Here is a 13,614-nt window from a genome sequence, read left to right on the forward strand (position 1 = left end):
ATGTGGATGTTAAGCTTCATTTTGTGAGGGATGAAGTTGAAATGGGCTCAGTGAAGATTGAAAAGGTAGCTACTGAGCACAATGCAGCTGATATGCTAACAAAGGTGTTGCCCGGACTTAAGTTGAAGTATTGCATGGATTTGGTGAATCTGATTCAGCTGGAGTGATTGTGGAAGATGGATGAAATCTATGGATTGTCCAGTTATGTCCCAAGGTGGAGATTTGTTATGAGGATTGGGGCAACACTGCACAATCAGTTCAGTTCGGTTACCAATATACTGTTCGGCGATTAGGGACCGATATGCTGTTCAGTGATCTGACGAACTGCAATCATGCTCGGTGATTGGTCGAGTTTGTAGTCGTGCTCAGGGATTAACCGAGCTCAATGTTCGGTGTTGAGCTCGGTGCTCAGTGCTCGGTGTTGGTGCTCGGTGTTGGCCGAACTTAAACGAGTTCGGAGTTGACAGTTGTTATTAACTGATGCACGTCGTCGGATGCGACTAGTTAGTTAGCTTTAAATGAAAGCCGTTAGGTTTGAACTAGTTGTTAGATAAGTGTTAGTTAAATAGAGCCGAGCTGTGGAAAAAGAAAAAAGAATTTTTTCATCCAAGAGTTTTGTAATCTTCCACACAAATAAAACACAAGATTTCCATTGACTCTCCAAGAATTGTTTTTTGCTCATTCATTTTCATATCAAGTATTCGTTCTTCTCGTTCCGGAATCGATCTCGTTGTGATAACAAGATTGAGTCGCGTATCTGATAGCATTACAGTGACATTATTTGTACTTATCATTTAGTTGGAGTGCGGGATTTAAATATCCCTTCCACATATAAGGTTTGCCCAATTTCCCCTTTCAATATTTCATTCGATTTTCATTCATAAAAATATAGCAATATCATATAATCCGTCCGTCCCATAAAGTTTGTCCCAATTTGACCCAACACAGATTTTAATAAATTGTTTGACTTTGTATTAAATAGATGTGTATAGTGGAATAAGGGTCTCACGTTGAGGAGACTGAAAGGTGTATTTAATGTCTATTTTTAGAAAGATTCCAATTGGGACAAACTTTGTGAGATGGAAGAAAATAGTAAAATAGGACAAACTTTATGGGACGTATGGAGTAATTTCTAAAATAGTTCTAAATTCCGAGTCATGTTATATACACTAGGGGGTCGTTCAGTTGTCAATATCAACCAAAACTTCTTCCCTCTTTATTTATAATCTTATGTTCAGTTGGCATGACAACCAAACTCCCCGGGCTCGTCGGCCCGGCTCTACAGTGAATATTGCCCCCTTATCTTGCGATTATAGATCTCACCATTTTGATGAGATTGAAATAGTTGAACGATTTTTCATCCCTCCTCGTATTGACATATTTCATATTATATCTCAATATTATTTTATATCTCGAGCACTAGTCTATGAAATTTTCTTCATATTCTAAACTAAACCCCATCACCCACCCCCACCAAACGGAAACATCCCCATCCATTATAAATCACAATATGCCAAAAAAGTCGGACGTTACCACAAAATTATAGTAAAACGATAAGCACATGCGCAGCTTAAAAAATAGACAAATAGTATGGTGGAAAACTGTTACCTTAAAAAAATAATGAGAGCTGTTGTCACTCAGCAGCTCTTCTTGGACCAACACCACTTTAGAATCATTTCACCTCAGACAAACATATACCCATTTCTTCAACTCAAAGCATCTTCCCTTCTATAAAATATACAAAAACAAACAAATCACACATGTTTAGGCACAGTGGTTCTTCATCACATGATCCATGTCAATGACCATTTTTGCCAAAAACAAACACACACAAAATCCAATAACACTCGAATTCAAAATTACCTACTGATTCAAACAAGCTTACCGATATGTTTATTGTGATTCTTGGTTATGTTCTGTTTCTTGTCCCACTCCCATCTGCTTCGCAGCCTCAAGCTGCGCTGCAGCTTCTCCGGTTCCAAGACAGTCTGCCGGAGGCCTCGAAGTCTCTCCTGCAATGGAACCCGACCACCTCAGCTTCTGCTCACTGCAGCTGGCCTGGTGTTTCTTGCTACTCAAATGAAAAAGATTTTCGAGTGGAAAAGTTGGAGCTGAGGGGGTTAGGGCTCACTGGGGTTCTAGAAGATTCGTATTCATTGTTGTGTGGGGTTTCTGATCTGGTCCTTGTTGATCTCAGCAGCAACAATTTCAATGGAACCGTTCCTACTGTGCTTGGAAACTGCAGTCAGATCATAGATGTTAATCTCAACAACAATCACCTGTCAGGACCAATTCCTCCTGATGTTTTCAAGCCAGGCAAGCTTCTGGCGCTTGGCTTGGGCGGGAACAAGCTATCTGGCACGATTCCACCCGAGATAGGCCAATGCAAACGTCTTGAATATCTTGCGTTGAACGCGACCTCATTGAGCGGTGAAGTTCCTAGTGAGCTGTTTTCAGTTCTGAATTTGAAGTATCTCTATTTGGATTTGAATACATTCAATGGTACGTTACCTGAATTTCCATCAAGATGCCCACTTGTTGAACTGGTTCTGCTAAACAATTCATTACATGGCTCCTTGCCACCGTCCATAAGCAACTGTCGGAATCTCCGATTCCTGGATGCATCTATTAACAAGCTTGGAGGAGTAATGGAGCAGGATATCTTCATGGGGCTGATGCAACTTGACGAACTGTCCCTTGCTCGAAACAACTTTGAAGGGCAAATTCCTATGTCCGTCTGGAGTCTCAGGAATATAACGAGCCTCATGCTTTTTGGAAACAAGTTCAATGGGAGCATTCCTGAAGATATCAGACGATGTGATAAGCTTACTCGCCTCGACTTATCAGAAAACGTCTTGACTGGTCCTATTCCAGCTTCAGTTTCTTATCTCAGGAATTTGCGGATCATGAATCTCTATAAAAATAGGCTCAGTGGTCCTATACCTCAGGGAATTGGAAACTGCACTTCTCTAACAGATGTTGTTTTGCGCGAAAACAACATCAGTGGAATTCTTCCTCCCGAGTTATGTGGTCTCCGGAGTTTGGAGTTTCTCATGCTGAGTCACAATCATATTGAGGGTCCTATACCGGATTGTATAGGAAGTTTGATCTCTCTTCAAGTGTTCAGCGTTTACAATAATAGCATGACAGGCAGAGTACCACCTGGTATTACCAAGTTGACCAACCTTACAACTCTTAATTTGGCTGTAAATAACTTAGATGGGGTGATTCCATCAGATCTGGGCAAGAATCTCGTCCCTGGTTTGGATATCTTGGATCTTACAGGAAATCAGTTCACGGGAGAACTTCCACTCGCTGCATGTTCTGGCAACCGTCTTCGACGTTTCACCCTTGGCGACAACAAATTTGTAGGCAGTTTCCCCACAGAAATCATCAAATGTAAGTCTCTAATTAGATTGTCTCTTGACAACAATAGCTTGCAAGGAAGCATACCGAATGAGCTGGAAAATTCATCCAGCATTGAATATTTTAATATTCGAGGAAACATGTTTGAAGGACCTATCCCAACAGTCTTTGGTTCCTGGAGCAATCTCTCAACTGTTGATCTTTCAGACAATAAGTTTTCAGGCTCAATACCTAAGGAATTTGGGGGACTTCAAAATCTGGTAGAAATGAATATTTCTTCAAACAGATTGACAGGGGAAATTCCACCCGAGCTGAGTCGTTGTCCAAAAATAGACAAACTAGACCTCAGCAAGAATGAACTTGAGGGAGGCGTCCCGTCTGAGATCCTTTCTTCATCATCACTGTCAATCATTCAGTTTCAAGACAACAAATTGACAGGCATGATCCCCAATGCTTCTGTGAGTAGCCAAAAACTTCAAGTGCTGCAGCTTGGGGACAATTTGCTTGAGGGTCACTTTCCTTGCAGTCTGAATAAAGATCTTAATAGTTTGAACCTCAGTAGTAACAAGTTTTCTGGAGAAATGCCCAGATGCATTGGCAATCTCAAAAAGTTGGAGATTCTTGATATCTCAAGCAATGATTTCTCAGGCGAGATACCATCAGAGGCAAAAAATATGGAATCACTTCGATTTCTGAACATATCATATAATCAACTCACAGGCCAAATTCCTGCTGCTTGGGCAAAGCCATTGGAGCAACCCGGAACATCTGACGGAAATCCTAGACTCTGCCTAGCATCCATAAATGGCAGCAACTGCAGAAGTCACAAGAAAGCACATCGAGGAGGCCTCCTTGCTGGTATAATAACCGGATCATTTTTCTTGACAGCATGCCTTCTTGCTGCCATATACGTGTTAGTAACTCGTTTTTGGAACCATACCCCATCAACTCCTGAACAGTCGCTGTTGCACGATCAATCAAGCTACGAAGACTTACCAGATGATCTGAAATTTGTTGACATTCTTCGTGGAACCGAAGGTTGGAGTGATAAATATGTGATTGGAAGAGGCAAGCATGGAACTGTTTATAGAGCACAATCGATGAAATCAAAAAAGCACTGGGCAATTAAGAAGGTGGATCTAACTGAGGCAAAATCCAACACGGAGATGAGAATTTTGAACCTAGTCAGGCATAGAAATATACTTAGAATGGGAGGATACAGCATCAGGAGTGGATATGGATACATAGTTACAGAATACATGCCTGAAGGTACTCTTTATCATCTGCTGCACAAGAGGTTGCCTCGCGTAGCTTTGACCTGGGGGCAACGATGCCGTATTGCTCTTGGAATAGCTCAAGGTTTGTCGTATCTTCACCATGATTGTGTGCCTCCGATCATTCACAGAGATATCAAATCAGACAATGTACTGCTGGACTCTGAATTTGAACCGAAGATTGGAGATTTTGGGACAGCGAAACTGGATTCAGATGTTGATGAAGACGAAACAGATTCTACAATTGTTGGAACACTTGGCTATATAGCACCAGGTAAGCATCAGCTAATCTTTCCCTTTCAGATATCCTATGCTACAATCTTGTGGATTTCAACAGTTACAACATGTTCAGAAATCAAGACTTTTTGTCAAGAATCTAACCTCATAAAGCCTTACTGTTTTCGTTTCAGAGAATGCATACTCATCAAAGTTGACGGATAAATGTGATGTATACAGCTATGGGGTAATTCTGCTGGAGCTTCTTTACAGAAAATTACCTGTGGATCCCAGCTTTGATGAGGGCTTAGATATTGTCTCCTGGGTAAGGACGACACTACATGGTTACAGCCATCACGTCGGTTTCTTAGATGAAGAAATCATGCACTGGGAGAGAGAGGACCAGCAAGAAGTAATGGAGATGGTGGATCTTGCTTTAAAATGCATTGAAATGGTTCCAGATATCAGGCCCTCAATGAGAGATGTAGTGAGTTCTCTGCTTAAATTTCAAAAAAAAAATTGAGGTGAATGTGAGAATTCCCTAGATTAGATCTCCATGTAAACATTTGCCAAGGAATTCTGTCGCAATGACAGTTGGTATTTTTATCTGATAACCTGTAAAGTTCTAGATGATAAATAAAATTAAGCCACAAGATACCATTACCAGTTTTATATGAATGTACTTCGATTGTTAGCTAGAAAGAGGATCACTTCCTAAAATATACTTAGCGCATGTTTGGTAGGGCGGATAACTCATCTAGGGATGGAATTCTATGAACAAAAATGTACCAAACATGCTATTACTGTTTAGTAGTACTTGCTTAAGCTCTTGTGCTGCACCAAAAATATGATAAAGGTATAGCCAAAACATGTGCACTTTATTATGCCAAAAAATGTGCTAGCCATTAATGCACATGCAATGTATATACAACAATTTACCAATTGGACAGATACTAACATTTATACACTAGAAAGTATCATATATCCAGCAGATTAAACGTTGCTACGATAAGTAAACAGAAAAAGAAAAGAAATCTAACAGTAGTAGTTCATTGAGTATGTCTATCTTCTGGAGGAGAAAGGAAACGAAGGCTAGCAGGGCACGATATCAGCGAGCTTCAGTTTAACCTTCAAGAAACCAGCTTGAACTAGTACTTCTTCTTTAGATAGATCCACTTCCAACACTGCAGCTTTTTTGCTGAGCGAAGGAACATTCACCATGTCACCAGCCTTTGGAAGTTTAAGTTTCTTCTCTGCAATGTGAAACAAACACAAAAAGAAAATGGAACACTGTAAGAACTAGTTACTTAAGATGGGGATGTCTAGGGCATTCCTCTGGTTCAATTAGCGAGTTTGTTCCCAATATTAACCAAATTGTAAGGCCTAATTAAACAAGCAAGGCACCTGACTTTGGCTCAGAGTGGTGATGTCATAAAAAGGTTGGACCTATGTTTTGAATTCGATTACCTGTAATTGACTGCTTGGTATTATCCACAGGCTCGGAAGACTCAGTAGCCACACAAGTTCTATTTTCACCTGTACCGGCAGCATGTTGATTAACAATATTTGAAGCATGCTTATCCATCTCTGTTTTTGTTTGTTTGAGCAGTGGAGTAGGACGTGATCGAGATTCTCGCAGATTCTTGTGCATGGTGGAACGTGCTGAAGCAGCCATCTTGGATATTTCTTGCACCATTCTTTGTTTTTCCATCATCCCATGTTCTGTGACTCTGTTTCTAGTCAACAGTAGACTCTGGTGAAGTTTCTTTGAGATCCTGAACCCAAAACAAGGAATCATTTCTGCACCAACCACCAGTTCAACAAAAATGCCCAGCTCAATCGTAGTTCTAGCAAACTTGCTTTGTACGCAAGGTGAGTTTGGAAGGATGTATTCCTAGCATCTACTAGTTACCATTAAGATTATTAGACAGTAAGTGAAATTAATCCCAGCACATTTTCCCTTAGGCCTTAACACTATATTCAGTGCTGAATTTGCCAGTAATATGTCAAATTGCCACACTAACCTAAACCACAAAAATATTTTGTAATAGTAAAAAGCTTCTCACCTCAGATAGTGCTGTGATTCATGAACTTTTTCATGATAATCCTGCTTGAATCTTTCCATATCCATTATTACCTGCACTAAAATTGGAAATGAATTTGCCAGTTTGAATGTGTTTGACAAACTAGTATATATGAATCACAATTTATTTGCTTGAAGCACAACAAAATCTAGATCTGTGGACATTCAAACTATTATCTATTTATTTATCAGAGTTGTAATAAAGTCAATCTTGGCAAAGTTGACACAGTCAGGATATCACCTTCCTGGGAAATTAACTAGTTTATTTCGGGAAAGGATATAACAGTGACCAGGAAAGGACATAGAGTTGCATAGCTGTAAAGAATTCAAGAAACAACTCCTTCTCAACAAATCATTGAAATCTCTGAAGTTGAAATGTCATAGATTGATATGAGAATTCGTGATCTATTGAAGACTGAAACTCGTATATTTGTTGGGAGATTCAGTGACCCTCTCTATAGGCAACCAATCATGAAGTGTTCATTAAACCAAATCCAAATACCTCATTTATTTCTGCACTAGCTGCTCCATATAGTTTGCGCGCATTACTCAAAATTTCAACAGGCAGTCCGAGCCTCTCAGAAATATTGATAGCATTTGACCGTCCTAAAATTGATGCAAATTAAGTGTATCAAAGAGCTTCGGAACGTAAATGTAGAAAGCAGGAACAAGAATTTGCGGTTGATACTGGATGTTTATTGCTAATACAACCAAAACAAAATAGGAGAGGGAAGAAATAAGTGGCCATAGGAGCAAGATGAATATCATATTGTGTGCCAGAGTTCAAATTTCAGCATAGCATCTCACTAGGCCAACAAACAGTACATATTTCAAACCTGGAACTCCCCAGAGGATCCTGTATGTGGGTTTCAACTCCACTTCATCAAACTCCATGCAGGCATTTTCAAAGGCATTATTGCTGTCATAGGTGAAAAAACAAATGTTAATTGGCTACAGTCATGTGTCATTTTCATTTTGACATAAGTTACCTGTATTTAAGACTTTTGAGTTCTCCATGATGTGTAGATGCAACTGTCAACAAGGCCCCAGAATCAGCAAAAGATTCCAGCAGTGACATCCCCAGGGCAGCTCCCTCGAGAGGATTTGTCCCTGCACCTACCTAAAAAATGTTGATAGAAAATACAAATTAATTGGTATACTATCAGCATGCTTTTTTAAAAAAAAAGTCCATCATGGTTCACTGTTTTTATTTGATATTTTCTAATAAAAAATATGTCAACTGCTTTTCAACACATGAACTGAAGAGTGTATAATTTAAATTCCATACTTCATCCAAGAGCACCAATGACAGACTGGTAGACAGACCCTTGATTTCCTGTAAGGTTCAAAGTAGGAGTTAAACAATGAGTTTCAACAAGGGAACAAATCAGGAAAGCAGTTAGAATTCATCAAGTTTTATGAGCACGAATATAATAAACAGAGTACAGTACATCTCATAACAAAGTACTGATCCAGTTTGAGTGTTATTGAACAGTTGAAGTTCACGTTGCTACATCATTACCAGGGCAATCCGCAATTGAAGGGGGAAAGGTCTCACAGGGACCACCTCATAATCACCATCAGTTACAAATGAAAGGTAAACACTAAACACTAATCTAAGGATCCAGTTACATGAGACACAAAAGAAGTTATGGTGCCAACTTACACTAATTTGTTTTAGATGGCCAGAGAAGGTAGATAAAGATTGAGATAGAGACTGTTCATCACCAATATCAGCAAGTACATAGTCAAACCAGGGAACTTTTGCCCCTTCTGAAGCCAAAACATATAGACCTGCAATAATGTCATTGACCTTGATAGCATCAGAACATATTAGGAAATAAAACACAATAAGTAAAACAAATCATCAGCTATATGTTTGCTTTGTTATATGATAATCCTTGGATGAGATCAATATATAGAAAAGTAAAAGAACATAAAAATTTGACATACCTGATTTTGCCATCATAGCAGCCAATCCAACTGTTTTCAGGCAAATGGTTTTGCCTCCGGTGTTGGGGCCAGTTATTATCAGAACTCTAGTTTTCTGGGATATCAATATATCGAAAGGGACTGGACAAACTTGCTTCAACTTAGCAACCTGAAATAACAATTTAGAAATCACAAAAGCTATACTCCTGCTAGCTATGCTTGAAACAGCAGGGTATTTTTCTGTGAAGGTTTTTACCTGCATTCCCAAAGCCGATACATTCAAATCTTCTTTAAACTTTGCAGATCATCCAAGCTGTTTCCTTCTCCTGATCTCCTGGAAAAAGCATATGACTATTACAGAACTTATAGATCTCAAATCATACCATAAACCGTAATACAAAGATTGTATTGAGTATGCCACTATCTACTGTACCCTAACGATTACTAACAAGGAGAAAAATATAGCACCAAGTGAAGATGTAACTAGCAAACGGGCCATCAAGATGATTTCTCGCAGTATTTGTCATGCAAATAGTAGCTCCTGAAGCTAGGTCCTCTGCAGCAAGTTCGACACATGTAACTGTCTTATCAGCCACAAAGTCACATGATAAAAGCACATGCCATGTCATACAGTTAATAAATTCAGGCTCTGTCACTTAAAACATTCTCTTTAGGCTCATTACCACCGAAGGAGCTCTATATTTACCCAACAAGACAATGTCACTATATGGGTCATTCTTCCTTCACTTGCCCCTACATCCCGATCCAAAACTTAGAAAAACAAAGGAACAGAAAGAAGCTATGTGTGGTAGTGAATCTTGTAAAAATTATATGTAAAATCAAACCAGATAATGTTTTTAAGGATTGTTCTCTTCAAGTCCTATACATATATATCTGAAGTACGATTGTATGAAGAGACATGAATATAAATGAAGCATAACGTACAGCATTTGCATTACTGAGATCTTTCATGGCCATCTGTAAACTGTGACGATGCTTCTGAAGCAATAACGGATGGTGAGCTTTAGGCAGATACAAAATCCACGTCCTCCTAGTTTGTTCCGATAAAATTTCCTCCTCTGCTGGGGTTTCAGCATGAATAGCTCTATCTTCATCTTTTGCCAGATATAAATCAGGACATGCACCCTCAAAGGAAAGACTGTACTTTGCTCTAGCATTAATCTGTATCACATTATAAATATATAAATACAATATTTCGAGCATGTATGCACAGATATTATACACGCACACACACAATGGACAAATGTAGCATTATGCTAATAAAGAAACTATCCCCATTTGTGGATCTCTATGGCACATATAAGTTATGCTTTTCCAGTCATCAACAATTAAATGGCAATATTCCTTGCAAAACACTGTGTAGAAAATCAGTTCGGTCAGCTGATAGAACTAATTTCACTATTTAAATATTGCTAACTGTAATAAGTAATTTATGCAGGCAATAATCATTGTCGGAAAACAGCATTTCTTATGGGCTAGTAAGAAGAATAAAAGTAGTTTCGACAAGAGAGAGGGCCATAAATAATCAATAGTACTCACGACAATGCAACTTACAAGAAATATATTTTCTTGACATACCGTGTCATACCGTGTCAATAGTAATCAATAGTACTCAATAGTAATCACGACAAGGTTCCTTGACATACCGTGTCTATCTTAATAATGCTGTTGAATATATTTTCAATGTCATTCAAATCTATTTGCATCTGTACAAGAAATAGAAAATAAGATTAGGTTTGAAGTACATATATACAAGAAAAGTGCAGTAGCTCAAGAAATTTGTCAGAACCTTCTTTGTTATCTTTAGAAGAACCTCCTGCTCTGCCTTTGCAACAGAATCTCTTGCTTGCTGCAGCTCATCATTAAGTGGAACAGCAGAGAGAGGCTCAATGAGGTTTCCTGCGCCTGCACCACTGTAGTTATGTATTATTTCTCTCACGTGAGTTCGTAGTGGAAAAACATAGCGGATTGTAGTGTACTACATCTTCGAAAATTTTGTGACTCTTTTAATACATAACTATGTTTAATTGATAAATAAAGTTGTAGTAACCAAAAAAATTACTATCTGAAACTGAAAGTTTTATGCTTAAATGGAAATCAATGGGGTAGTTTGACATGAAACTCACTTAAACTGCTGTCTCAAACGACGTAATGCCTTAATCTGTTAATCAATAATTATGATGTAACAAAAAGATAAATTCTACAAATCTCCCCAAAAAAGTTACAATGTCTGCACAACTGGATCAAACATGCCTCTTATCTTTTAAAATTTGTGTTACAATGTCTGAATGTCATAACTTTAAAGGCAAGAATAACGATAAAAGGCCAGCTATTAGCAAACTAATCACCAGTGTTCATCTCGTAGACTGTGGAGGTAAAATATTGAAAGAAGTCATCGCACCTTGCCAACAATAATCCCTCAATATTTAAACTCCTTGCAGCAACTGAGCTTATGCACCATCTGCCATCAATATTACATATTTCCTATACAGTCACAAATTTACAATAAATGTTCGAATATATTAGAATCTACATATGAAAAGGTTTCACTCTCACTATTTTACATCTATAAGAAGCTATGCGGAGTTGGTGCAAAAGATGAAGAAAACATCAGTACATCACAAGTACATTTTCCGGAAGGAGTATGTTACCAGATTAGACGTTTCTTTTGCTTCATTTCTGATCACGTTTTCCATCAACAGGTATAACTGAATGATGGAAATATTAAAAAAATTATGAATTGGTCACCCTTAAATGGACTTCACTAGCTTCATACACACAACAATAGAACCAATACTCCATATCCCAAGCCAAATATCAATCAACATATTCCATCAACTTAGTGTTATCACAGCTTAAGATATAGCAGTACATAACTTTACCTTTTTCTCAAGAAGCCGTACTCGATCACGTGATTGCCGCAAGTTTGAACTCTGAAATGGGAAAACTTCATGATCAACCAGAAGGTGAACTAGATGCCAAATTGGTGAATGTAAATGCAATATTGACCAACCGCAGAATCTTTTACTGAGCCATCTTCATCTACAAGTTGCTCTATAAACTTAATCAACGACTGACTTATAACAAGTTCTGTAATCTGCAACATAACTGCTCAATAAGGCATAATTCCATACATTAGACAAACAATTGAAAATGCAATTCTGTCACTCCAACAATTATGGTACCAATTCTGATAGAGGCATAAACCTCATAAACCAATCTGAATCTTCCTTTATTGCAGCTTTGACATTGAATTGTAGTGTTTCTGCAAGTCGTAGAAGAACTACAAGAGCCATTGCTTCACTCCCACTCACAGGAAAACCTCTACGAGCACATTTTATGCCAGTTTCAACCTTCAAATAAAAGAGGATCAATTAACATGTTTTGTACTATGTTATTCCATTTACGAAGAAAGGTGAATGAAAAAGGATTTCATTCCATCTTTCTTCTGAATAAAAGAAAGAATAGTCATGGAATTAAATAGGACTATCAATCATTTATAATCTATTACACTCGTATTTCTGTAGTGCCCGATATAGCATATTTCACACACAACAAATTATTTTAACTGATGCATCATAAAGTACAGAATTACCATACCAAGGCAACATCAATGCCAGTAAAATCTGTCATGGCTCCATATTTGTGCATCTCCACAGCTGCTTTGGTCTCTTCTAGGAGCCTTATGCTACGTTGATAAGTTTTATTCAAATTCCATAACTGGTCCTGCACATGCAAAAATTAACAAATGTACTGAACAAACAAAAAAAATTAACTAAATACTCAAGCTATCATCAAGCTATCTTTGCTTGTTTGAATTTTTCGTAGCCGTGCAACAAGTAATATTACATCATTTTCCCATGTAACATTAACATATTGATATTGTAACTTCCCCTTCCAAACCTGTTTCTAAATACATAAGTCTCATTCTTAAGATCCTTTTTGCACCCCTGACTACAGAGGCTACCAATTAGGTTCAAATGAATCATGCACTTAAATAACACGATGTATCACAATACTATGTTAAACTTCCTTTAACTCAATCACGGATCAGAAAGGAATTTGATTAACCTGACTCTGATGCTAAATTAAACTACTCGACAGTAATAAAAATTATTGATATAAATACGATCATTCTACATTCAATTATGAATAGAAAACAAACAAATACAACTGGATAATATTGATGTGCATACTCACTCACCTTGGTGGCTTGTTTGCCAAGCGTCGTGCCGGCGAATGAAGCCACGCAATCGCAGAGCTGATCCCACTGCAGAACTCTGAGGCTGTCCAGAACAATAGACGGATGATCATCGCCGTTCACACTACTGTCTCCGGAAGCAGCCGCTGCTATCAAAGCCTTGGCGCGGAAATTAAGAGTAGCTATGCGGAGCTGAAATTGAACGAATTTAGCAGTCGCCGTGGTGGTGGAGATGGTGCCGGCGGCGGCGTTGGTGGAGACTCCGAGAGCTGTTGCGCGAAAAGGAGAGCGGTAGAAGTTGTGAAGAAAGGGGAGTGGAGGCATGGCGCGTGTGAAGATGGCAATGAATGCTTTTGGATAAATGGAGGGAAAAGATTTTCGGATTAGGCTGAAAATGGAGAAAAAGGTTTCTTCTTCGCCTCTCTTTCTGTTTGAAATTTCTTTTTGGTCCCTTATTTTTGCTGATATTTTTTAATCCCTCATTAAATAAAGAAACTAGGCTTGACTCCCCATAACTTTCT

The 13,614-nt window shown here is 38.4% G+C and overlaps 1 protein-coding gene and 1 pseudogene across 1 annotated transcript; one reads left to right on the forward strand and one right to left on the reverse strand.

Moving 5' to 3' along the window:
• Positions 1-1,734: 1,734 nt before the first annotated feature.
• On the forward strand, positions 1,735-5,528 carry LOC121742603 (probable leucine-rich repeat receptor-like protein kinase At5g63930). Its single transcript, XM_042135796.1, has 2 exons — positions 1,735-4,914; positions 5,051-5,528. The coding sequence occupies exons 1-2, from the start codon at positions 1,890-1,892 to the stop codon at positions 5,377-5,379; spliced, it is 3,354 nt and encodes a 1,117-aa protein (XP_041991730.1). The 5' UTR covers positions 1,735-1,889; the 3' UTR covers positions 5,380-5,528.
• Positions 5,529-5,715: 187 nt separating this feature from the next.
• LOC121742604 lies at positions 5,716-13,485 on the reverse strand (annotated as a pseudogene).
• Between the last annotated feature and the right edge of the window lie 129 nt (positions 13,486-13,614).

This window comes from Salvia splendens, chromosome 7 (genome assembly GCF_004379255.2).
Source record: "Salvia splendens isolate huo1 chromosome 7, SspV2, whole genome shotgun sequence".
NCBI classification, from domain to species: Eukaryota; Viridiplantae; Streptophyta; class Magnoliopsida; order Lamiales; family Lamiaceae; genus Salvia; species Salvia splendens.